The sequence below is a fragment of the Aythya marila genome (assembly GCF_965140915.1).
Source record: "Aythya marila genome assembly, chromosome: 1".
NCBI classification, from domain to species: Eukaryota; Metazoa; Chordata; class Aves; order Anseriformes; family Anatidae; genus Aythya; species Aythya marila.
Window position 1 is genome coordinate 161,726,363 of NC_139042.1, and position 27,761 is coordinate 161,754,123.

Here is a 27,761-nt window from a genome sequence, read left to right on the forward strand (position 1 = left end):
CCTTTGCATATAAAGTTACAGACAATATTACCTTTGGTATTGACCATGCCCCCACTTAGCAATTAAAAAGGTTTCTTTCAGCATTCTACATTATTTTATAGATAGTGTGTAGCAGGCAAAGCAAAGTAAGCATACTGTAGCATCTCTAGCAAAAGCAACAGAGCTAGATGAGCACAGCATTCACCAGCATCCGCTACATATTTCCTTGTTTGGACAATCATCAAGAAAGCATCTTGACACCTTAGCAAAAGCTAAGATAACATTTTACAGTAGCCAGGCAACTAAAACAAAGCATCAGACGTAGGAGCTGCCCACAGTATCTTAGGCAGGCAGCAACAAAAGGCACTAAACACACATGAAAAATGCAACTGCAGCATCCAGAATAGCTAGCAATTAAAGTATCAGTAATTTAACAGCAGCAGAGTGTGCATTGCTGGTTCTTAGCAGCAGCAGCAGGAATTCAGCATTGATGCTCAAAACAGATAACCCCAAAAGTGCAACTCTTGTCAGAAATATGGCTCTTGCTCTTACCTTCAGCAGTCTGAAACCTGGCTGCCTGGCTGGTGACAGGCTAGGTTATCAGCTCTGGTTACTGTCAGGGCAGGCTGGCACCCTCTGTACTGACTACCGTGCGCTACCAGACAGGCTGGTGACTGCCTAATGTTGTTAATTGTCCCTTATTTCCTTCATGATTTGAAATGCATGCACACACATCCCTTCCCCCTGTTTCATTAATTTTTAAATTTTCCCATATCCAGTTAATTTCTTCCCTATCTTGTTTTCAAAATTATGTGTGTTTCCTAAGTGATGCGCAGGGCACTCAGTATAAGGCCATCAGCAAGCACCACTTCAGTGACTCCTCCTGCTGAACTACTTAGCACTAGTTACATTTTTTTTTTCCTCCTCATCTGTATGTCTAGAAAACTGATTTCTGTATGCTCCAGCCATGCCCATCACCGTGATGCCTATCAGAGGCTGCGCTTCAGCTTTTCAAGGAAAGTGTAAAAGTGAAGGCATTTTCATGCCAGGTGCAGCATCCCCAAGCATCTGGCAGTCAAGAAAACATATTGTAGTGCTATTTGGACACACTTGCTGAGGTCCTGAAAAGAATAAGATAAATTAGCATGGCACTGCATGCTAACAGACGTTTAATTTCTCTCCAGCACTAAGGGTGCTGGCACAATGTTGCTGTGATGCTGTCTTATTGTACAGCTGGTTCTCACCACCTTGATATTCTGGAGACAAAGGTTATCCTTCAGTCCTGCCCCTCCTGAGGACTTGCCCTCAAGCAGCAGTGCCTGGTGCCTTCTGCAAGCAGCTGTGGCCCTGGCATAGCAGTTCTGTGATAACAGACCTACAATGCTGTGGCAGGAAATGTTATGAATACACCAGGTCCATCTACGGCTGCTTAGGTGCTAACTTACTTGGGAACAGGTAACACAACACTGCAGTAACCATATAAGCAAGTTTTAAGCTTTTAAAAACAGGCAGGAAATCAATCCTTTCTTACACATGCCAATGCTGCCCACCCTGTCCCTCCATCCCCGGAAAGAACCTCATGGGTTAGTCCACTCACTCCAAGAGCTGGGAGATCTGAATCTGATGCCTTTCTCTGACTGAGGGAATTCACACCTACATATTTCACCTTCCTCTCCTATGAGTTAAAGCAGCAGAAGGTAGGCTGTCTTCAATCCCTTTTATAAATGAAGGGAAGCGCTTCTTATTTTTAATTCCTAGGAGAAAGAAGAGTGCACAAAAGCAGATGTTTGAAGCACTCATCTGTGAGAGACGAGCTCGGGGCCCAGGTCCCTGCTCCCTTCCTCCAGGATTAATGGCTTAGGGGGTCTAGAATTAAGCTAAATTACCTTTAAGTACAGGTGACTATATTTATTAAAGAGGACCAGCAGTGACTGAGAATGTCTCATGACTGCATCAATGGCCAGTGGGAAGTACAGCCATGCAAAACTCATTACTCAGTTCTGTACTCATTAATGTTTGAATGACTAAGGTACTGACATGCAGTACAGAAGGAACATTAATTTTATGGAAGGTAATGAATTGAAATTCAAAAGCCAACCTTTTCTTTGGACCACTGTAAAAATATTTAGCATTTATTATATACATATTTTATGTCTTCAAAGTGCTGAATTTTTTTAATGAATTATGAAAACCCTGTGAGAAGTACTTCAGGTTGCATACCCCTGTGCTGAAGTGGAAGGAACCAAGGAAAGGAAAAAGGTTAAGTGAGCATCTGAGGCCAGAAATTCAGTAAGCAGTAGGAGAGAGAGTTGATATTAGACTTCAAACATGCCCAATTTTCAGTTCCCAAAACATATGCCCTCAAAATAAAGGAAAATAAATAAATCTGTGCATGCACTTCCATGGTAATAAACAGAAATACACTTGGGCATTTAATACCACTGATGTACAAGGTTCTGTGAAAAAGAGCTTCACAAATATTTTTTTTCTTAAGGAATATAGCTAAAAATAATAAAAATAGCACCAGCTATTGTATGATTAGCATCAAACATGCACTTATCTTATTGGTATGCATTTATCTTTTGGGAAGAACAATGTTCCAGCAAGAATCTGATATTCTGATATAAAAGCTATAGATGTCCCATGCATGAAAGACTTCCAAATCATCACTATGGGACACAACTCTGGCAGACAGGAGGGGTGAAGGAAGAGGAAAAGGGAGTATCCTGCACTGTACAGCTCCTACCATGTGCTACTGATGATAGAGATGACTGGTTAACAGTGCCAGAAGAAGGGAGGTGTGGCTCTGTGTCACCTGCTCTCCACTCAGCCATCTCCCTTCCTTTCCCAGCAGTCAGTTCTGACATAGCCTCCTAATCACTTCATGACTGCCTTTTAAAAAAGTTGTTTTACAGACATTTTCAGTTCTCTTGTTTATTTAACATAACCTCTGTGATTTCCAGAAAACACACTCACATAAGAAATAATATTTCTTACTGCTCTTGCTAACTTCATCTGTGATAGAAGTCAACAGGGTGTAATTATTTCATACACCTGCAGTGAAGTTAGTAGCCAATCATGTTACAAGATGTTTCCACATTCCCATCTGCTTCAACTCTTTCTAGTTACTCATATATTTACTTGAAAAAATGTAGGACACCACATATGTTGGTCTTCAATGTGGCAGGCTGTGTTAGAGATAATTTAGTGCTTTGTAAGGTGAACAAAATTACCTGAAAAGTTAGTGTAAGCTCCATCCCTGTTGACAGAGATGACTTGATAATCTGAAGACAAAGTAATTTTACCAAAGGTGATCACACAGTAATAAGATTGATTATGGAAATCATACCCTTGGAAAGCAACAGAAAGAATATGTGGGCAACGTACACAGAAGGAACAGGAGCTCAGTAGAAAGCAGTCCTGATGTATTCAACACCAGTCAGCTTCATGGCACTTAAGGAGATGTCAAAGATTTACTTAAACCAGGAGTAATTATCCTCAAAAAGTCATGGAAGATAATAAAAAGACCAAAGAAAGGCTAAAAGAACATTTAAGATAGGAGTATAGAAAGGTTTGGGAATTTATAGCCAACCAAACTGCAGGGACTAGCATGTTACTAGCAAAATCATTTAAAAATCCAATCACCATCCCCTGGTCCTTGTGGCCTTTGAGATCTCCTGACTTTGCTCTTGGCCATGTGAAATAAATGTTCATGTATCAATAAATAAATGTGCATGTATCTCTCTCTATGCACACATACAAAATTGAGCCTAATGAAAAAGTGTGATCTTGCTGCAACGTGTTACCCGCCAGAACATTTATAGGCCAAGAGAAATTCAAGATGTTTATAATGAGGTTGTTCAGTATGAATCATCTCAGATCAAATTTCCTTCCTTTGTTGGAAAACGGGCCTACTAAATCATCAGCAGCAAGGAGACGCACAGCAGGATGTGGACACTGATTATGCAACTTCTGATGCTATGTCACGTGATGTTCCCTGTACACAAACTAGCCTGAATCAAAATGCAGAGTTTGCACAAGAAGTTGAAATACACATTTAGAGAATAATTATCAGTATTTAAGCACAACTGGACTGGAACATATTGAGAGAATCTGCAATGACCTGCTCCATGCAGACCCTCTGGGGAGGATCCAGAACTCAAGGACTTTCCATAACGGGGTAAGAACTGAGAATGGATTTGATGAACTGCAGAAATTGGTCAGATGATATTCATATGGGAAGAGTATGCCTTGATAAAGTAAGATTAAATATACAAATAAAATATCAAATAGATTAGCAGAGTGTTTTAATGGGGCGGGGGGGGGGGGGGGGGGGGTGTCACGCAGATCTGGAAGTTTCAGTATACTACAAGCGAAATACAGAGGTTTTGCAGATGAATAAGCAAACAAATTTCAGGATAATTCAGGTTGGAAAGGAGCTGAGGAAGCTTTCTTTAAAACCCCAGCTCAAAGCTTGAGCAGCTGTGAGATGTGACCTGCTTGCTCAGGGTTTCATCCAGTCAGGTCCTGAAAACCCCCAAAGACAGAGATTGCTCAGACTCTGTGAGCAACCTGTCCCACTGTTTGCTTCTCCTTGCGGGGAGGAAGTTTGTCTTACATCCAGTCTGAGCCTTTCTTCTTTCCATTTTTGTACCAAAAGCCATCTTTTCTCCAGCCAGCCCTGCTCACCCAGCCTCTCCTCATAGGACAGGTGCTGGATCTAGCCCCCAACTGTGTTGGTGGCCCTTCATGGAACTCCCCTCTCATAAACAAAAAAGAAAGTATTTAATACAAGTAGCATATAGTAATGCACGGGGAGTAATTTCTGCACCATGCACAGCTACCAGCGAGGCATCATCTGGAAGCAGAGTCCAGTGTTAGACACTGCACTTCAAGGAGGAGGAAGGCAAACTAAGGGAATCCGGGAGAGAACAAGTAGTCTAGAAAACACCAAGGCATGGCCATAGTTAGGTAAACATCAGCCCCAAATGGTCTGATCAGCCCTGAGCAAGCCTGAGAAGAGGGAGTTTATGCCTTCTGATTATGTTTAGAGAGCTGTTTCTTCTGTTGGCTTCCATCTCTCCTCTGCAAGGCCCACATGTCCACTTTACAGATCTGGTGCAAGAATAAGAGCCACGAACCTAATCTCCCCACTGCTTCTACTGTGTGTCCCACCACAGGGCTGAGCTTCAGGAAACTGCTCCCACATCCTGGCACTTAAGCTCCAGTAAGGCACAGAAGGGAAGCAAAGAAATGATAGCAACCCCACTCTCTCTGATGCAAATTATGTAGCAGTAACTCACTGACTATAATTCAGTCTCACTCCAGAAATGCGGAGAATTTTGGATCAAATCCCAGAAAATCACTTGTGGCACAGCAAACAATCTTTAAAGGTGCAACAGCTGAAAGAAACAAATGAAATGGAATGAATGGGGCTGGCTGGCCCCTTTTGTATTCATCACTCCAAATGTTTCAGGACCATGGGAGAGCAGTTGTGCAGTCTCAATAGATGTTGTTTCCCTGAATGTTCCCCAAGCTCTGGGGAGAGCCTGCCTTACCAACAGGAATAATCACACATCCTCCAGTGAAAAAAAGATCTTCAGAGATGGAGAGTGAAATCTGAAATGAGTTCTTTTATAGATAGAGCCAAAATCAGAAATAACAATTCTTATTAGAGTAAGAAATGAGCACTCTCAGGCAGCTTTCACAAGCAGGAGTGTGCCCCAGCACACCACGGGAAGGCAGACAACAGGCCCAGGACCACTGTGAGCCTGCAAGGGCTGTCCCCCCAGCCAGGGGCAGGGCTTCAAGTCCCACACTGCTTTGCCTCTGGGTGCCTGCTGCACACAGGGACGTGCTTAGAAAATTTTTCTGTAATGAGAATTGACCGTTAACACACCTGGGTTTCCCTCTCAACCAGCTGACACTACCCCTCACATGATGCAGTCTGTTTTCATTTGATTTCCATCCAGCAACCTGGGATTTAGGCTCCTGGTGGGGAGGACTGATTGAGGGTCTTCCCACCAGTTTGCTGAGGCTGCTGCTGCCGTGCCTGGCTTCTGGAGGTGCAGCTTTACAGCCGCAGCCCTGGCCCAGCAATGTGTGGTGAGTCGCCAAACCTTTGCCAGTTGACGACTCCCCTTTCTGCTGGTGCTGCCAGTTACAAGTGCTCCCTAGCCCTTTAGTCTTGCATATAAGAGAGAAACTTCTGGACAAATACCACCCATATAAATAAAATTTGTGGCTTCAGTCCTCAACATTAGGCACAGTTACTGACATTTTAGCAAAACAAAACCAAAATGCAACAACCCGAGCTCTTTCAGAAGAGCACCGCAAACTCAGTACAAGTTATTTCCCAGGAGCTCAAAAATGTAGACGTTAGATACTGAAATTCAGCTTTGACTCTGAAATATTCAGCTTTTCAATAAGAATAAAGTCTCCTTGTCTGTAAAAGCTACCCAACCTTTTCCATTTTTCATATAATCCTCCTCCATTTTTCATATGATCTTTCTAATACAGAGCTTCTAGCTCACGAGGCTGAGTGTGAAAAAAGAGTAAATTAATAAAGAACATCTGTCCCCATCTTAAAAGAACATCTGTCCCCATCTTGGTGTAGTATTTATGGCATTTGTTTGGATCATTAGTACCAAATATAGAAACAACTTCCTTAATTCCATATGATGAAGCAGCATGAAGGTATGATCCACATCCCACGGCTTCATTTCTAAAATGTTAGCTTCTGTAGCCTTCATGAAAATATGCACCTTTTTATTCAGACAGAAATTGCTTAGAATTTTCATGTCTTTATCAGTTTACTTGTCCACTGAATAAAAAAATACTTGAGGGTTTGTTAAAATTTACACTTCAAGACATAGCAATTTTTGGCATTAATGTGTATCTGAATTAAAAAGACAAAATCTAGTAACACCTATAAAATGCAATAAAAATAGGTTTAGAAAGCATTTTTGTTTTGATGTTAATTTGAAGGTCTTCATAGATAAATCATCTTTCCATATTTTAAAATAAGATGCACTTCAAAATATGAACCATAGAACATCTTGTTTGGATTTTATATACTTTTCTTTAAAATGGCTTTTGTTCATCCCCAGACTGTACACTATTTTTTGCTTATTTGAGAAACAGAATTAAAAAAATCTTAGAAAAAATAACAGAATGAAATAAACTGGTCATCCATACTTTTGTATTTACTGCTTCTTAAATCCACTATAAAGAATTCTGTTATTTCACCAGTAATTTCAACCATTCATAAAATCCATTCTTTGTTGCTTCTTAGATAATCTCATTTTACACACTGATTTTCTCCTGGACATATTTTCCTTCACTCACCGTAATCTTTAAATCCTTCTAAAGTGGAGAAGGAGACAGAAAAGCATACAGGAAACAAGCAAGTAAAAATGCTATACTGTGGTTAAAAGTTAAAACAAAACAAAATAACAACAACAAAAACCACAACACTGCAGCCACCACCTAAAAATGGGTCCTATTATACAGGAGTTCTATTTTTGGTTTCTAGAAAATTGTAGTGTCATCTTAGCCAACTTGCAAAATCCTTATACCTTCATTTTCTTAGCTGTAAAATGGAAAACATAATTTAAAACTATGTACCCATAGTTTTAAACCACAATGCACTGGAAAAATGAATGCATTAATATCTGGGAAGTATTTGGAAGATATTATTGAGTTGAAGATAAAATTTCAGAGAGAAAAAAAATCGCAACTATTTTCCTACAAACAGGTCTTTAATTCTGTCTCTTCTTTTTATTACACTTTTCCTCTACTGTAGAAAAAGGATCTCAGCTACTAAATCCATTTGAATAACAAGCTTCTACATACAAAATCATAAAATCATTTAGGTTGGAAAAGACCTCTAAGACATCGGTTGTAATCCTTCCTTCAGTGAATTACTATATCTCACAAAACAATGTGACAAAGCAGTATCCCAATAGTGGAGGAAGCTGTATTTCAAACTTACTACAGTTTGGTTATCTGGTGCTTTAGGGAAGAGAACAACAGAATCCCTCAGCCAATGGGAACCAAAGCACCCAGAAGGGCTTTCATATTTAAGTTTGTGCTTAGCATTTCTGGGAAAGAACTACTCTTGCTAGGATTTGCGAATATTTTTTCCAACTCTCAGATCTAAGTGATTCCCTTCCTCCAACCACATCCCACTGGGGTGTCCCCCATACAGACCATGACGATCCTACCAGAAAGCTTAACCTGACTCACTACCTGTTTATTTACTCTAAAGGCAGCGACAGCCCAGAGCATTCCTGAGAACCCTGAAGAGGCTCCCACCCACGTGCCCCCTCCCAAAACAACAGATTTCTGGCACCTCTGGGCACACAGTGCCTTCATTTGAGAGCACAAGCCAGCCATGCTCCTGCTACCAGCACTGCCCACGCCTCCCTGCCTGTTTGCCATGGGGAGGGTGTTTCAGTGTGCCAACTCCCCAAGCTCTTGCCCACATTTTTTTTCCCTGCAATGTCTGGGGTAAATTAAGAGCCCACTGCCTTCAACGGGCTCCTCCTCCTGATTTCTTAGGCTTTGCCTCTATGTCTTCACTTCTATTTTAAAGGTCTAGGCAATCTTAAGAGCAATCTCAGCTATTTTAAACTACTTTAATTTGATCGTATTAATGTGCAGCTTGCAGGCACAAAACTCAACATCCACAGTCAGAGATGACTCAGACTACTCAAGCCTTTCTGAATTTTTTTTCTTCTTATTTTTTCTGAAAACAAACCATCTCACAATCTTCTGTACTACCTTCCTGGCAGTTGTGATTTATCCAACCAGACGCTGAAGAGTTCCACAGTTAACAGTTTGGATGTGAACTGGGGAGCTGGATGACCAAACCTACTCCAGTGGGGAACGTAAATTGGTTAGACTCATTGTTTATATTAGGATTTTTTCTCTTAGGTCGCAAACAGTCTGTTAGGGAACTGTGAATGAAGGTACATGCTGGCCTTGAGACAAAACCACCCACATTTTAAGTAAATTTAAATCAGTGCTTCCTCCAGGAAACAAAGTCTTGTATTACTTACAAGCAGATTTGATTATGATTTAGGGAATTGTTTAAGCCCATTTAGCAGATCAAAGGAAAACAGATTTAAACTGATGTGCTCATTGTTTCAACACGCACTTGTTGATATCTGATGCAAAGATCAACATGGTTAATGATTCCCATGTAATATGTAAGTGAAAACACAGGCCATGTAAGGATGGCAACTTTAGATCTTATGATTTTCTCAAAATACCCACTTCAGATTTTAAATTTTAAACTGAGGCTACAAACAGCCTTATCCTAACATATTCTAATCAAGTTCAAGAAGGCAATACCATGAAAAAGCTCTCATTCCTGTGTTTTCCTCTCTCTTCAAGGCCATAAAATACCTATTAATTTCATGATGAACAATATACCTACAACCCTTTCAAAAAATCACAGCAAAGACATTGTTATGCACAGCTGTTTACCATGGCATCCACTAAACATGCAGATTCATACAGCAGCATGCAAACAGCTTAGCAAAGAAATGGTTAAGATAAATAATATGGTTCTTCCAATAATCACTTTAGATTATTTTGTTTGTGAGAAATATTCTAGCTGGAAAGCAGGATTGGTATCAGACTCAGAAGTGGTGTTGATCTGACATAAGCCAAAGGAGCCTGAAAACTGCAAGGAGGAAGTTGTTAGATAAAACATGGAGCAGAAGGCTCATGTTAATCAAATGAATATCCTTTATTTTCCAGAAATAACTATCACACCTTTAGTTTCAAAGGGGCTTTAGGGGAAAAAATTGATGGAAATACAGTTCATTTTCACAAAGTGCCACTTCACATATTGCAAAAATTAAATTTAAAAATCTATTTTTGGGCCAGAATGGTTGAAGAAATCCCTGATTAGCCTCTTAATGGGGTGAGTCCAATTTAGTGAGAATGATCACCAGAGGGAGTCATTGACTTTCCCATTAAAGTCAAAGAGAATTTTGCATACATCAGCAATGCAGAATTTGGGGGCAGAGCTGAGAAAGACTCCAAACAGATTGGAGTTTGGGGACTAACAGAAAATACTGTCTTACAGATTTCACTGAACCCATTTTCTCCTTTGGAGTCCCAAAGGATAACTCTTATATTCCACAGTGAAAGTTAGAAGGCACTGAAGTCATGCTGTGGGTACAAATAGGTATAAACTGCTTCCTTCCCCATCTCCTCCACTTCAAAAAAAAATAATAATAATAAAAAAAAATTAATTGGTTTTAAGTGGTTTAGAGTGGCCTAAGTACTAACTGCTCAGTTCTTTGGCTATGCAACATATTACAGTCTCTTGAAAAGCAGTCTCAACTGCCTGCAGAAAATCTCTGAGGTATGAGTGTGTCATGCCTCAAGGGAATATCAGGACTTCAAGGAGGAAGAGAAAAGAGTGAAAAGTAGAGAGGAAGAATTGCTACTATGGCTTTTTTATTCTCCAATGTTAGTGACTAAAAGACTAAAAGAGGAAGTGAGAATGGGGATTTGTAAACCAAGTGATGTGATAAACTAAGCATATGAACCAGTCTACTCAGCCATGAGCTAGTGCGTACTTAATTTTCACACTCCTAAGTTTCATGACCTTCAAAGAAATAACTTCACAGTAAGAAGTGGGCTTTTCCTTGCTGGACTTCAGCTCAGCCTTGTTCTTGCCCCCAAAACCCAGCAGACTTTGATTGGAAAAGAAGCTCATTCACCAGGCAACTTTCCCCTTAATTCTGTACAATAACATTACACAGCAGAAAATACAGCAGAAAATTAGGTGATTTAAAAAGGCAAGAAAACAGCCCCACCCTAACAAATGCAATTTCACTTGCCTAGAAATGTCCTCTGAACAGATCAAATTCAATTTGTTTCTGTGTTCCCAGGTAACAGCAGCACCTTGTTTTGCTTGTTTATTTAATTACTTCTTCTTGTTCATGCAATTAGCTCAGAGACTGCAGCCTTTTGTTCATTATGTTAACCATAATATAGTTATTTGCATAGCTATTTCCATTTCGAGGCTGGATTTTGGGTAGAGACTCTATTTTGAGCTATGCCTGACAACAACCAGGAAGTATCAGGCAAGGCTGAAAGCAGCATCCTGCTATGTGGTGGGATGAGCCACACTGTGAACTGCATGGGCTGCCTGGCTGCTTCCAATGGCAAATTGAAGGCATGTCCCCAGCATGCATCGCAAAGCACGGCTGTCTTGCATAGTATGTGCCACCAAAACACAGCCCAGTATATCCTAAGGCATTTTTGCTGACAAGATGCCAAAGCTCAACTTTACTGACCTTTGGAGCTGTACAGGATATTACTCTGGTCAACATGTGCTTGATTTAAAATTATCAGTACCCATATTTAGATTGGGTGAAGATTTTTAGAGATGAAGTCTTTAGTCTTTCATGAACAGCTTGATGCAATGTCCATTTGGATGTAGTGCTGCAGTAATGCTCAAATGAGCTGTTACACAGTTAAATCTTTCATTAAACACTCAGATGTATCCCCAGACCAAAGTTTAGCAGATTGTTGACCCTCATCACCACACCCACCAGTCCTCTGATTTTTGCCAGCTCATTTTTATCTGAGTTGCTCAGAAATTGAGGAATCTTACAGAAGCTAGAGGCAGAGGCAGTGCCAGTGGGAGTCTGCATGTTCTGGTATGCAGCAGGCACCTTCATCTCAGCCTGCAGGCACCTAAACACCCCCAAAACTCTTCCTCTCAAGAGAAACGGCACACCAACTTACAGTATTTGAAATAGAACTGGAACACCCAGCTTGGAAAAATTGTCAATCTTTGTGGTTTACAATTCAGCCTTAATATATGCAGGACCCATAGCTACAGTTAGAATTAGCTCTGTAACCAACTGCAGCAAAGTGCAGACTTTTAATGGCATAGTTGTAATCCTACCTGTGCCATCTGCCTCTCCAGCTTCGACCGAGGAATATCATCAAAATAGTTCTCATTTCTTCTCCTCCTTGCATCGCCCTGCATGATAATGTGGGGAACGTCCAGGGAGCCACCAGTAGTGAAAGTGCTTTGGCTAAGTGATGGAGACAACTGAGGAGGAGTGTGGTTACCGCTGGGTTCCTGAACAAAGAGGACAAAAATACAGCATAATGAGAGCAGCATATTGTTCAAACTACACATTTTAAAGTGTATTTCAAATAATACTTAAAAAAAAAAAAAAAAAAAAAAGGCACAGAGCAAGCAGTCATTTTCTTTCCTCAGAACCTTTCCATCTCCCTTGTACATGACCAGGAGGAAGGCAAGTTCTATGAGACAATTTTCTTCCTGTGCATGTGGCTAGGGAAGTGACAGACTACACTCAGAAAACTGTCACTTTCCCCAGAAATGTGCTACCAAAGGTGCAGAGCCCAAATGGAGGGAAGAATACTTCATTACTGCTCTGAGCAAGTGGCAAATTCCTTCCCCAAAACTTCCATGTATAATATAGCAGTCCTTTACTAGGACTGACAGAGAGATAAACAGTGAGTTACTTGTCAAGGCCCAAAAGAAGTTGTGATTTAAGAGTAGTTATTTGTAAGATGAAATACATTTTCACCACTTTTTAAGCCACTCTGAGAAGCAAAAGTGATTTGAAAGTGATTTGAACTCTAGCAACATCCCTTGCCTGAAAAAATAAATGCATGAACATTTACAAAATATAGATACTTTGTTTACAATTTTTATAGGTCTTGCAGAACATACTTTAACTTGAGGTACTGGACATCAGAAACAAGCCAAATAACAATTCCTAGAATGATGGAATGTATCAAAGTACAAACATTTCACCAGGCTTTTCCTGTGCTGAACTGTGACCTTGTATCAGTCAATGTGCAAATACCATGCAAATTGATACATGACCTCCATCTAATTAACAGCTAAACACATCCTTCTGACTACAGATTTTCCCAGGATCTGCCACCACACCAGTGACAGGCAGCCACCACATGTACTTTTGGAAACACGTGTTCTCTTGCACACTGCATCACTTGTTCAAACACAAATTACAAACGCCAATGCCCAAGTCCACTGCTCAGCACTGCCTTGGTGACTAAAATCATCATCATCAGAGCTACGCCTTGCCGTTCAGTTAGTGGACACACCATCCAGCACGTGCAGTAAAACACTGCTGTAGTGACTGGAAGGGTGTAAAAGTTCCTCCCCCACAATGCTCAACATTTCTGATACAGTAAGTTCTTGCAGTAAGCTCTCTGGAGTAAAGATCATACCCAGGAGTGTGTTTTCAGTGTCTGAATTACCTATTGCTGTAATACTGTATTTTATACTGAAAAGCAAGAAGGGACCTGAATATGCTCTACAATGAAAAGCAGCAAAGAACTGTACATGGAGGGAAAAAAACAAACAAACAAACAACAAAAACAAACAAACAAACAAAACAAAACAAAACAAACAAACAAACAAAAAACAAAAACAAAAACAAAACAACTGCTTTTTCATTTAAATGAAGAATTAAAGTGGATATTTCATGCCTGATTACATTGAACCAAACCTAATTCTGCAAAGCATTAAGGTACTTTACTCCATGCTGTTAAGAAACAAGATATAGTGAAAGAAAACAGAGTTGTAATCTCTTCCAAGTGGAAAGTTAAAAATCTGTTTCTGTGCTCAATAGTAATATCTGGTGTTAACATTTGAATTGTAGGAGTCTACATGACATTATTCCTCACAGTCATAATAACAGGTTAGTGTTTTCCACATTGGTTGACTAAAATCAGGGTAGTTGTTTACAACTTTTAATTCACTGAGTTTTTTTTCCTTTTTTTTTTTTTATATATATTTTAATTTTAATTCTCTAGCTTGCCTGTGATCTGAGACAAGTACTTGACATTTCCCAGGGCAAAGAAAGGAATGTTTTCCTCTCAGGAATAGTCTTTTCCTCCTTCATGCAAATCCACCTACATTTGGCCCAGTTAAAGTCTTCTGAAAATCTGGAGTTTGCATACACTCAGAAGGTTTGGTGAAGCATCATCCCTAAAGCCTGTCCCTGGTTCTTCCACAGGCCTAGCACTGACACAAGGCTGCACACAGCCCTCTGCTGAAAATAATCTGAGTACAGGGGCACCAAACGACTTCCTTTCTAATGGTTGCTACCTGCTCTCCAGCAAGGTATGTAACCTCTTTCTTACTCTGACCACAATTCACCCAGTGCTAGCAGCAATAGATTGACATGGCATGGCCATCAGTGGCTCTCAGTGTTAGAAGAGTTTGCAATGGATATCAAGGTTACATGGGTTTTTCATATTTTATCAAACTGCATATAAAGAAGAAATTCACCCAAAAATCAATATTGGAAGATTGCTATAAAGGCAAGAATTACAAAGGCAATAAATAAAAGAATAACAGTGCCTCTGCATTACGGTGCAGTATTTAACTGTATGATTTCATGCTATTTTCTCAGAGAAGTCCTTCACAGCACAGATGGATCCTCAATTGTGCAGCATGTTGTCATATACTCAGCGTTGTGTTATCATTAGTTATTGTGTAATCAGTGTTTTATTCTCACCTCATTTCATGGCCCCAAACCTCTTCCCCAAATTCTATTCTGATCCTGCTCTGAAGAGAGAATGATTAATATTGTCATTTTCATGATGCTTGTAAGTGCTTTACAAACTTCAATCAATTTATTTTCACCACACCCTGTGACTTCTGGCATTTTATAATCACCACTTTAGTGCAAGGGAACTGAGACACACAGACAAAGGCTAATAAATATCAGCCACTCTGGATGCCCAATTACAGTATCTATTGCCTGATTTTCCAAGTGCTTGTATTCAAAACCCTGCTTCTATTGATCTAATTTGCAGTACTGTGTGCTTAGCACTTGTATAAATCAGACTCCAGACTCCAGTCAAATCCGCAGAATGTCTGTAACATACAATTAGTGACTGTTTATGAGGCAATTACTTAAATAACTTGCCAAGAATTATCCAAGAGCTTTGTGGCAAAAGCAGGTGTGAATCTGTATTCTCATAGCTACAGCTATTCTTTTAATCATGAAGCTCTCTCTCATTCTTCCTTCATTCCTCTTTTTCACCCCATACCCACTTTCTCATTTCCTTCACGGTGCTGCAGATCGGGCATAGATGGCCATGCAGCGGGCTATCACGTATTCAGTACTGTGCTGTTGCTAGTTACTGTGTATTCATTGCCATGTTTCCACCCCCCTGTGAATTCAAGGATGCTTGACGATACATTTCACTATTGAAACCTCCTTTGTCCCCACCTCTCAGACCCACCACAAGCTGGAACCATGCAGTTCAGGGCTGGAAAGTGATCTTCAGGAGATCCTTCTCCAGGCTACCCTGGCACCCATGATGCCTCACTGATGTTTGTCTAGCCAGTTCCAAAAAAAAAGGAATTTTTTCTAGTGCATTTAATTTTGTGTTAAACTACCATTACTAATGTTAACACTTCTTCAGCATTTCACTCTAAATTGTTATACCTAGTTTAAATTCTGGCCTCCAAGGCTGACTGGGTGAGGGTGAGTTTCCGTGAAAAACAGTGAAAGTGGTCATGTAATTAAATATTATGTTATAATGCACTCAAGAAAGGAAAGTAAGACTAACTTACCAAGGTAACCTGAGATTCAGCATTTTCTAACTTTTGAGTATATGACTTTGAAATCAAAATAATGTTTCCTTATTACACAGTTAATGTGGAAATAATGTATTTTTCTGGAAATTAGTCTATTTGTTCCTATTCTAAATATTTAACTTTTTTTTTTTTTTTTTTTTTTTTCCTTTAAATATATAAAATACCTTAAAAACTAATATGAAAAGAGTTAAAAAAAAAAAAAAAAAAAAAAAAAAAAGATAAAGTGCTATCAATGCTTAGGTTGACCTTGGGACCTTAAAGAGACTCTTTAAACAAGGAACAAACTTTTCTATTAGATATAAATCAATCTAATAGCTGTGGATATTTTATTTAAACCAATTTTCAAGCTAAAACTAAAACCAGACCAAATACTATGTCCTTGTTTTGGATGAAATGGCATGGTTGATGTGAAAGAAATCTTATTCCAAACTCATGTCCTTTACTTTAAGATTCTTTCTGAAGACTCCAATACTATGAAGTGACGAATGACATTTAGCATTTGCCCGCATCAGTAGCTCTAGCTGTGGAACAGCAGACTACTTTTTATCATTTTGACTACAGATGGAGGACATCCAGCTTTATCTTCACTATTAACTGAGAATACACAATTCTAACCAGTAACATAGGCTGTGGAAACGTTCCCACCTGCTGAAGAGGAACTAATTCCCCAGTCCAAGGCACTGACAGTACTGACGAAAAATGTGTGACTTTCAAATGCTGGCCCATGTTTCCTCTTTCCTAGGAGTGTTTTAACACCTGCCATGCATCAGGAAATTATTCACATAATACAACTAATACAAAATACTAGAAAAATATCCACACATTTGTGCTATGTGCCTTAGAGCAGGACATCATAGGTTTGTGACACTTTTTTTGACATGGCATTAGGAATAGGTTGAATTTGGGAGGGGAGGATTTAAGATGTCTATATGGGGCATTTGAGATTAAGCAGACTGAAAACAGGCTGGTCACAGAAATCAGAAGGAGTATGTAAAAATAAGCCCTCATTCTGTCTTTCTCTATTTCTCTTTACACCAGGAAATTTAACTTGGGAGCACAGGCCACTCTCTGACATTTGGAAATTTAGTCCCAAAATGAGATTCCAGTCACAAATTCAGCCCCATGACAATAATCAAAACCAATCAAATGCAGGAGATGTGACCTAAAATATCAAAATAAAAGTGTTGATGAATATGAACTCCCTTTCAGAGAATGCAGTAGGAATGGGTCATCAGACCATAACTTGGTCAGGGTAACAGACAGTAAAGACACTGGACCAAAGAAACTGAGAGAATTTGGTGTAATGAGACTAAAACTGGGCAAGTGTGAAAAAACCCCAAGGACACAGCAACAAGGCTTCTGAAGGTGGGAATACAAATGAAAAATAAAAATGCAAAGAATTTTTTTATACACAGTAACACCTTGATGGCATTTGTATCTCAACAATTTCAAGAGGCAATCTTTAAAGAAAGTATAAAGCATTCCTCTGGAAAGTAAGTGAAAGCACTTTCAAAACACGAAAGGAAAACAGTAACTCTTTCTGCAATATTGATCGCTTGGTCTGGGACTCCTAAGGGCTGATGTAGACATGCAGCTTGTAGACGTCTGTTCCTGAGCTAACTTCTTCAGCTGAGAGGCACTTCTAAGACACTACTTATCTCATCCTAACGTAGACATCTGAACCAGGTCAGATGAATCACCTAGTAAAAATGTCAAATTCTCTCCAATGGCGATAAGAGGAGGTGTGGCTGATCAAGTCAGCCTAAGACATCCACACTGTAAACTACCAAAGAGACATTAAGCTGAATCCCACTCAAAGCAACCATTGATTTCATGTGAATATTACGAAATGTTTGCTGACTTTTAAAGAAATGCAAACAAATTTTTATGGGGACTCACCCTGAGGGTTATTGACCGAGGTGGTTTCTGAGGAGGATCTTCGTGCAGTCTGTCTCCCAAAGATGCCAGAACACGCTTCCGGTGGCCAATCAAGCTAATTTTTAAGACCTGGAAAAGTAATAGAAAGATCTCATTAAAAAGAACACATTGTAATCATTAAATAAAGATCCATTTGGACTGAGACCATTTTCACTTTAAATGCTTTAACAAGTTAGTCCACCACGCAGGTTAAGGAGACAGAGCATTGTGAGGCAAGCAAAGGGCAGAGAAAATGAGAAGTGAGATCAGAGGAAAAATCCTGTAAAATGAAGGAAGATACCAAAGCAGGTATGGATGCAGAAAATGAGAAATAGACTCACGGGTGAGTAAGGAGGAGAGAAAAATGACACAGGAAGAGAAGGCAGCAAAGCAGGAGTGAAAACAAGGGAAGGGGAGGGAGAGACTGGAAACACAGAGATGGAGCCAAAAAGTGAATGATAAAGGGATTCATAGGTATGGGAAAGATACAGATATTAAGGACCAGAGATTGAGGAACACCCAGCAAATACTTTGAGACAGCAACAAGGGAGAAAATGAACTGCACAATGATCAAATAGTATTGCTTTTAAATCTATTCACCATGCCTTTTGCAGGTAATCTCTGAATGACACGCAGAGTTTGCATTTATCTTGGAGAATCATCCTCATGTAAGAAAACCAGGACAAACATTCTCCCCAACCTTGTCCTGGTGATCTACTACTTTTATTATATGCAATGAAAAATCTCTATTGCACACAAACCTGACCATCAGTGGACAGGTTCAAATGCCTTCTGCTTGTCTAAACTCCAAAAACACTTCTGAAAAAGTGTTCCAAATTTACTGCAACTATACCCTACCTGTACCTCTCCATGTCTCTACCACATACAAAAAAAAACACTGTTCTTGGGGAAACAGAAGAGCAGAAGAGAAGAAGCAGAAAGTAGGAAACAAGCATTATTGGCAAAAACAAAAACAAACACATATTTTGATGCCATTCTTTAATGGCTACAATTGCTTCAAAGTGTAAAGCAGCCATAACTGCGGAAGCAAGCTTCTGTCCTCAGAGGTATCCTCACATAACTCTTGCAGACTATGTATGGTTTCATACTCCAGAGCTGCCTCCATTCACTCCCAGAAGACAGTACTTCACACTATATTTAGGACCACTGCGTGTCAACACCCTTGAGTTGAAAGGGATTTGTCACGCATCCTAGAAAAAGTAATAGTACCCACAAAAACTCTGAAAATGGTACCTTTTCAGTGAACAATTACCTCAGTTTAAGCAGTAATATTAAGAACTACCATTCATGAAAAACAAAACAAAACAAAACAAAACAAAAACCAACAGCAGCAACAACAACAAACAGAAAACAACTACAAAGAAAATGCAATGACTCTCCAAAGGCATCTCTTAGATCCAGTATCTCAGGTACAGCAACACAGCTGTCATTCTGGTGGGTGACCTCCTATCCATAGGCAAGTGAATTCACTCACATTTTGTTAAATTTTACTACGCTATCTGACATCATTGAACATCAAGAACACCTGGTTCCTCTGCATCTATAAAATGATGGGCTATGACATGAGAGGCAGCTAAAGAGGGTTGTTGATACCTTGAAGCCCAGCAGCAGACCCAAGCTGTGGAGTCCCACAGGCCTGTTATGTTCTCTCTCATATTAGTCTAAATCTGCAGAAGCACTCATAAAGCACAGCTTCAGACAGCACAGCATACAGAAATGCCAGAGGCATTTGGGAGACTTATGTATTCAGTTTACATTGAATGTTAAACACAAGGGTGCACAGTTTATCTCAGTATTTAACTGTATGAAACACGTGAAAGAACTACAGCTGCTTTAAGCATTACTCAGGTAATGCACTTCAGTGAACTTGTTTCTTTCATAATGTTTCCCCATCATCAGGAGCACCTACCCAGAGATTTTTAAGTCAATCTACAGTTCGTGGGTCATGTTGAGGTCCTCAGTGCTTTGAATGCTTTATTAGCTGTATCAAACCAGGCAAAGAAATCCACACAAAGCAATTTTCTGAGACTTCATACAGCTGCTGAACAGCAGAGGAGTCTTGTGGGACTTCCCACATCAGAGATCAGGATACAGGTCTAAATGGTTAACTTATTTCAAAAACTGTGCTCATATTCAAAACAATACAGATCTTTAAACGCCATAAACACTTCTGAGCTTATTCTGTATTTTGTTATTCCACTCAAATGGTGGTCAACCCAAGGGAGAAGTGGTAGTAGTAAGGATTTAAAGATGCAATCTACACAAACATATCATCCTCAGCTAATAGATCTATTTACCTATTTGAACTACATATTGTCAACTGAAGACGCTTGTTTTCTTCTTGAAATGGACTTGTAAAGCCTGATACTTGACTAATGAATGTAAAATACTTTTTTCTGAGGCACTTCTATATTTGAGTTCTGAGACAAACACCCTGAAATGCTGAAAAGTTGTTCTGTGATGGATTACCCTTGACAGTGTTTATCACAACTGTCAAATATCACAAATATAGGACAATGATGTGTAATAGTGAAGTTGCCTAATGCAATATCTTAGGAACACCTGAAGGTTTTATATCAAAACACCATTAAAAGTCTTGCACATATTTAGCCCACAAGTTAGTTGCCGGTGAATGAATGTCTTTGTACCATGTAACAGTGAAACCAATACCATGCACTCAAGGGCTATGCAGTAAGACATTTTGTCAAGTGAACTGGAGCTTACTCCATACATGACAGTGAACTAAGTTTTGCAGTGTGGCTGCAGTAATCAGCTAGAAGATGTCATCAAACTGTGAGTGTAGCTTAAGGCACTGCAAAGCCTATATTTCATTACTAGGACAGGAAAAGCACAATGGTACAAAGGTGATCCACACCAACAGTACAATACCTAAGACAAAAATAATGCAACTCCTTCTAATATATTTGCTTGTATTTGTAATATAATTGAGGAGAATGGCCCAAATCTTTTGTCCAAATAAACTGTGTGTGAACACAAACACAATCCTATTTTTATCTTTATCTTCTCCAACGATTAGTATACAAAATAAAATTCCAATAGGAAATGTAAGAAATCCAGAAATATAACCAATGCAACACTCAACATTTAGATTTCTGATTTAGCTGACAGATGTTTAAAAAACAAACACATGTAGCCCAGCAACTCCCTGATGGCTGTATATGTGCAGATGCTGGAATTAACAAGTTACTCCATCTAAAACTGAGCATTATTTCTGCAACAAACTTCTGCCTGATCTTTTCTTCTGACTGAATAATATGAACAAACATCACATTTTTGTAATTATTCTACTTTTATTTATTTATTTATTTATTTATTTATTTATTTATTTATTTAAATTGGCATTATAAAGATTACTGAAATTCAAGACATCAATGCCCTTTCTTTTGGAATAATCTGAAAAGTTACTGCATGGTGCAAAATTAATACTGCAGTAGTTCAAGCAGTCTGGTCTAAAACAGCAACAGCAGTCAGACACTAAGTGCTAGTTTCAACGTGGAAAAGCAGAGAGTGATCAGAACAGTACTGGTAATTCTCTAGTGGCAGCATCAGACACTTCAGAATTTAAGCTTCATTTAATTAGTAAACAACACTAGCATTTAGAGCTAAGAAGAAAAAAAATTAAATACAAACCAATAAGGCGTGGTTCTTCTATTTCTGCAAGCAACCAGCCTAAAAAACTAGCTAAATTCAATTTTATTAAACTGTTGTACTGCTGATCATGCTGCAATAAACTCCAGGCTATTCTGGAATTGTGGGTATATTGATTATTACTATTTTTCTGCCACAATATCACACCACGGCACTAATCCTAAGACATGATAACACCTAGAATACTCATGAAACTAGCTTAGGTCATCCAGCACAGCTCACTTGATCACCATGCTTGGTATAAAAGAGAATTTGAAAATGGATTAAATGCATTACTATATAAATAGCCAGGATGGAGCACATTTTTACTCAAAGTTTGAAAACTCTTATTCATCTAACTGATATCTCTGATCAACAGTTCACCATCACCCCCAAAAATAAGCACACACATACGCAAAAAAAACAAACAAACACCAACACCAACTAACCAAACAAAAAAACACACACCAACCAAAATTCTGCAGTGTAATAATGGCATAATTTGAAAGATAAATATGTCTGAGTCATTATACTTTCATAAAAAATGATGACAGTCACTACATGGCAGAGCTGATAAATGACCCCATGCCCCAGTCTCCCAGCTGAGCTAAAACTGTTGTGGGATGTCAGAGACCCAGGAGTCCCATTTACCAAGCAGGCTCGTTAATCTCCTCCATGAGGGCGAGCTCCCATGGGATCAGCCCTAGACCTGAAGTGACTGAGAGCTGTGGGAAAAGGCAAGATCCTGCATCCCTCCTACATCCTTTCTTCCCATCTCATGTGAAAGAACATGAGATGTGCAGGCAGAAGAAGGCAAAAGCTATGCAAGGTAGCTGCAATATTGAATGCTTGGTGGCTTATCGGCACCAGACACACCCAACCATATTAAACTTTCATTGCATTTTTCACATAACAATACCTTATTATCTTTCTCATGCTGATTCTCATGCTGTAGCTACTAGTTCCTTCCAGCCCTACAATCATGGGCCCAAATTATCACAAATTCTTGTTCATTTTTAAACAGTGCAGGGGTTCTCTGGTAGCACCCCAAAAGCACAGCAAAGTGCAGGCACATAGCAAGAGAGAGGCTCCCAAGCATCCTTGCTGCAATTCTGCCCAGAGCAAGACACCTCTGCTTTCCACAAGTACAATGGAAGCAATCATTTTTTTTATGTATATGAAAAGACTTGCAAGAGACTTATGATTTCATATCATAATGATACGAAATATGTGTCATTATCCCCCTGAATTAATCACCCAACTGGAAACAGATGTCAGTTGTCTTGGTGATAGCATTTCAGAGACAGATGGCTGCCTAACAAGTCCTGTTTCTATATGTTGATCATGAAGAACTGATGTTGTTCCCCACCCCTCCCACCTCCCCCCAAAAATAATAAAAAAAAAAGTTGCAAATCTGCAGTTTGATGGTACTGAGTAGCCAGCCAAAGGACAAGAACCTTTTTAAGGAAAAAGTAATTTTGAATCATAGGTACTTATTCCCATCTGAGCTGCGTTGCTGCTAGTTAGCTTACTGCAGATCAGCGGTGCTGCAGTGCTGCTTACCACTGCCATCCCACCTCAGACTCAGGTGTGTGAGGATTTACTATGTTTTTTGCAGAAGTACTCAGGATAGCCTTTGGCACTGTGGAGGCCAAGGCAATTTTTGCCTTGACTTCACTGGACATTTTTTGTCATTAAATTGTTTTCAAATTTCTCATTAGTTTAAGAATTGGCTGTCAGAAGACATCAGGTGCTGGCACTTTTGGCTCCATTAAGGATAAAAACAAAATAATGATTGTGTGCTTGAAATTGATAACTCATTATTTCAGTGAAAAATATTAGTTTAATTTTTCATTAATAAAAATCAAGAAAATACAATGAAACCTGAACAAAAATGAGACCTGGGCATTTTATCTCCTGAGGATGTGTATCAGGCTATGTGCTGAATGAGCCACTTTTTACATGCATTTTTATTTTATTTTTATTACAAAGAAGTTAAATCCATATTTTTACAAAAGTCACAACATAATGTTTTTGGAAGCCTCAGGTTTAATGACAAATATTACATATGTGCATTTTTTTTAACACATGAGGCTCAAATACATAACTCAGTAATCCTAGAAGTGTATTATACATACAAACACAGACTATTACAATAATGATTACCTATTCTAAGAGGCAAGACTGAAAATATTCTTTATGTGAAAAACAGCAAGCTCTAAGCAAGTCTGTATATAGAGTGAAATAAATTCCTTCTATTTTCACAGGCACTATGTGGAAAAAATATTGGACAACTTGAAAGGTGGAATAAATTCCCAAACTGAATACTAGAAGAGTATTCTTAGACTGTTCTCTCCAGTACTGACTTGCATTTTTACTTCTGTGATGAACTAATAGCAGGTCTAGTTGCTGGCTCAGATCAGATTTGGAAAATGTGCAACCAAAGTGACCAGCAGTGTTGTTCCTGGCCAATCTCCTTGAGGTCCTCAATGTTAATCATACAGGACGATGAGAGAGCAATTGCAACACCAATATGTTATCCCATTATATTTTGCAGGATTACTTACATAGTGGATAAATTATAATTAATGCTACCAGTACTACAACACATTTCATAATGAGCTAATCATTTACTTATCTATATTTAATATGCAATTATCTGCCAAACAATTAATTTGTACACAAGGCTGAAATATAGCTCAAATAATGAGAAATTGGAGATAAAATACAAATCTCTGCAGAAAATGCTAACAGCTGTAAAGTTAGTTGATCCTTTTTCTGATCTTTATTCATTTTCATCATGGAATTCCAGGCAAAAGGAAAAAAATAAACAACCCTAAACCACAATCAAAACATTCAAGCTCTTAAAGAATGGGACATTCATCTGCTAAATAAAAAGTTATTTAAAAAAAAAAAAAAAAAGATTTTTTCAATATGCATACAGAAAAGCCAAACACTGGACAGGAGAACCTGGACCAAGCATTAGAAAAAATGTTGGGACAGGTTATTCCAAAAGCATTCAAAAACCTGTTATGTTTGCAAGTTACCATTGGATGCTTGAAGACCTAAATATTATTGTATTAAGATATTTTCAATTTATTAAATTATTTTGCATATAGTAAAACATTTACATTAAAAGCATGGCCTCCACCCCTGAATAACTAGTTCAAGCAAAATTGATGTGAAGAGGCTATCTATGGCTTACATTTAGGCTGCTTTGTGGAGTGATTTGCACAGAACACACACAGCAACCTAAAATACACTTATCCCCTAAAGTATTAAACATTCAATATAAAAAACATTTATAACCTCTGATACAAGACCTATCACTGGCAATGTCAATACTCTACTACTATAAACTGAGAGCATGATGGTCAGGACACAACCCACCCCGATACATTGCCAAAGTACAAGTGATAAGTCCTGTAAGTTTCAGGAAATCTACATGGAGCTGACACCTGAAAAGGAAGAAGATCTCTGCAGAAGAAAGTACCAGGGTTGGGAAAAACACCAAATGGATGGGATGGGTGCTGCTCTGCAGAGCAGAAACACACCATGACAGAGCAAGCTTCCAGGACTGCACCCCAGGGAGCCAACCTGGCTGAAACAAACCTGGGAGGCAGGTGAGGAGCAGTCCAATGTAAAGCCAGCTCCTTATCTGTTTCCTCACTTGACCACAGAAGAGCTCACACTGAGGACTGATGATAGGGGAAAGAGAAATGGGGTGAAAATTTTGTGCTTACAGAGGTGCATGTCAGACCTGAGATGCATCCACTACAATGAAATCACACCTTCTCACACACTGGACCACCTGAAAGAAGTGGCCAGCTAGCACCAAAGAACCCTGAAGCCAATGTTTTAACAGAAGCCACGGTCCACGAGCCTATTCTTTTCAGTATTCAGCGGTTACTACCTTTATTTTTCTAGTTTGCTTGTCAGGTGTGTCATTTTCCCTCTGAGGACTGGAACAAAACTGTCACAGAAAGGGTGGCCATTTCATGAAAATTGTTTTTCTTCTCCTAACTGCTTCTGTCTTATCAGTAATCAGTGCAGATTCACTCCACTGCAGAGTGGCTGTTTAACCTTGACCATACAGTTTTCTTTGACAGCATTTGGCACACTGGATGAAATAAAACACATATTGTCATGTGCTAGTATAGGCACCATTGTCTCTATTTTGGGTTATGCTGTCCAGGGATATCTCTTCTATCAAGATCTTTACCATTTAGTTACTTCACAGGAAATATGCAGCTACACATATAAGACATGATGTAAAGAGGAACCTCAATTGTTGCTCTACTAGTTCTGTAGCAACAGCTAATGATCATTTCACCATGTTATTTTCTGTAAGGACAATCCTGAAAAGAATAATTTTTGAATGACCTATAACCTTAGTACAGGTTATGGCATGACATACAACTTTACTATAACAATAATTAGAAAGAACCCCCCGCCAAACTATTTTCCCAGTTGTCTTATACTTCATTGGTTTGCAATCTTTGCATAAGCTCATTAAAACAATTATTACAGATGCTGAAAGAAACTCATACCTTCAAATAAATTGTAGTAGCACCCCTTCCTAGGCTTCACACCCTCCTCAACCCTCATCAGCCTCATTCTCCAGCACCAACCGGAAGAAGCTACAAATGTACAAGCCACCAGCTCATCTTAACTGCAGCTGTTATAATCTATTGCTTTCTATCAGATAGTCTAATTGATTGGCATAACTGAAATAAATTAAGAGCAATTTTGTCTAACCTTTGTTTGATTTGGACTGTGACATTACCTGTCAAACCCTGAACACAACATCTTGTCCATTTTCCAGATACATTATATAGCTTGAAAAAAAAAAAAAAAAGCCATTAGTTCTTCCTTAGATTCTTCCTTCATTTATAATCTCTATACCATCACAACTGTAGCAACACTATAACTGCCTTTAAAAAGGCAATGGCCACCATGGCAGACCAGAATCATACATCACAGGCAGCGCTGGCATCACGTTGTACTTTGACTCTTAATCTGTGAGGAGGAAGCACCGCGGGTGGGAGAGAACAGGCTCTACGAGCACAGCAGGATGGCTGGATTAACTCTGCCAGGGGCAGCAAGGGGACAGCGCAAGCATTTCTCAAAATATCTTTTTCTTTCATGCCTTGAGGTAAGAGCAGGAAGGAACACCATCAAAAAGTGGGGTTACAAAAGGATACAAATAAAGTGGCAAAAATATTCGGCCGTCAATAGCTCAAGTGAGTTCTTCCCTTGTGATTTGAGCAACATGACAAATTTCAGCATGAAAGATTGTCTGCATGATTTGAGATAAATTAAAACTGCAAGGCTGTTCAGATCATACACATATTCTTATGCAGATCCCTTCATTAAACATTCAACATTAGTCTGGCTTAAGGAAGAGAAATTTTTGTACATAACTAATTCAGAACAAAGCAAGTGGGCAAACTGTACTGAAGAACTCTCCAAAAGGAGGCTGTTTCTTCACTACAGTTAACTTTATACAACAACAAAAAACAGAGTTTGGTCATATTGAACTTGTTTTCCTTGAAGTTACTTCTTAAATTAAAAAGAATATATGTGTGTATCTTTTAGAATTCCATCGCTTTTGGCAGCTACATTATTAATGAAGCACCCTGGCAAAACCCACAAGTGAATGGATTATCATGGGAGTCTTTCTTGCTATAAATTCCATTTGAATTTTCTCACTGAGAGGGGTTGGTCATGTAGCATGTTTTCTTCACCTCTGCTCTTTCTCTGTTTTTTCTTCATCCTTATCAAAAGTTCCTGAAAAGGGAAAGCTCTCTTCAGAGGGAGTGTCGAAAAGGAGATAAGCCTCATCTGCATGGCTCAGACTTTGCCTTTCTTGTTTTTCACCTTAGGCACATCCACCCACATAATAGAGTCAAAAGAAGGAAAGAGTTCAAGGAGTTTATTCTCCACTTTCCCCATCAGTAGTGTAACACCATCAGTCCTCATTTTGCAGAGAAGATTCTTGGAACTACAGGAAACCAAAATGACTTAGTGGTCCTGTGCACACAGCTAACCACAGGAAAGCAACCCTACATTGCAAGAAGTCAAAGGCCTTGAATCATATCTATAACAATTCCCAAACAGCTCCTAATTTTGTTAGGAGTCTCCACAATGTCTAGTCATACCTTTCTATAATTCTAAATACTGCAATATAGCAAATATCCTTCATCCAATGATTAACTGTTCTGATTCTTGAATTATGTTATCGTTAATATTTAACTTAAATTGTCTCTTCTCTAGCTCTTGTTCTGTCCTCAGTGATTTATGAAAATAATTAATCATTATCTCCTTTGTAACATCCACTCACATGTTGACGGAAAGTTACATATGCTCTCAATCTCTTTCTCTCTAAAAGGAACATGCTCATTATACTATGTGTCTGGTCAAGTTTTCCAGTTGAGACACAGCCATGATTTCTATCCGACATAAACAGAAAAATACACAACAATCCTCCTCCCCTCATCTAAAAAGCAGTATAAATACATACGTAAAATGTTTACCTTTAAAATAA

The 27,761-nt window shown here is 39.0% G+C and overlaps 1 protein-coding gene across 8 annotated transcripts in view; it reads right to left on the bottom strand.

The window, feature by feature from the left end:
- Positions 1-27,761, bottom strand: part of ANKS1B (ankyrin repeat and sterile alpha motif domain containing 1B) — a gene marked incomplete at its 5' end in the record, with an annotated part of 434,494 nt that overhangs the window by 36,209 nt on the left and 370,524 nt on the right. For all 8 annotated transcript variants that reach the window (XM_082773376.1, XM_082773377.1, XM_082773375.1 and 5 more), the window contains 2 exons: positions 11,918-12,097; positions 17,528-17,635. In XM_082773376.1, coding sequence (XP_082629502.1) covers positions 11,918-12,097; positions 17,528-17,635 — 288 coding nt within the window. The remainder of the gene's footprint in view (positions 1-11,917; positions 12,098-17,527; positions 17,636-27,761) is intronic.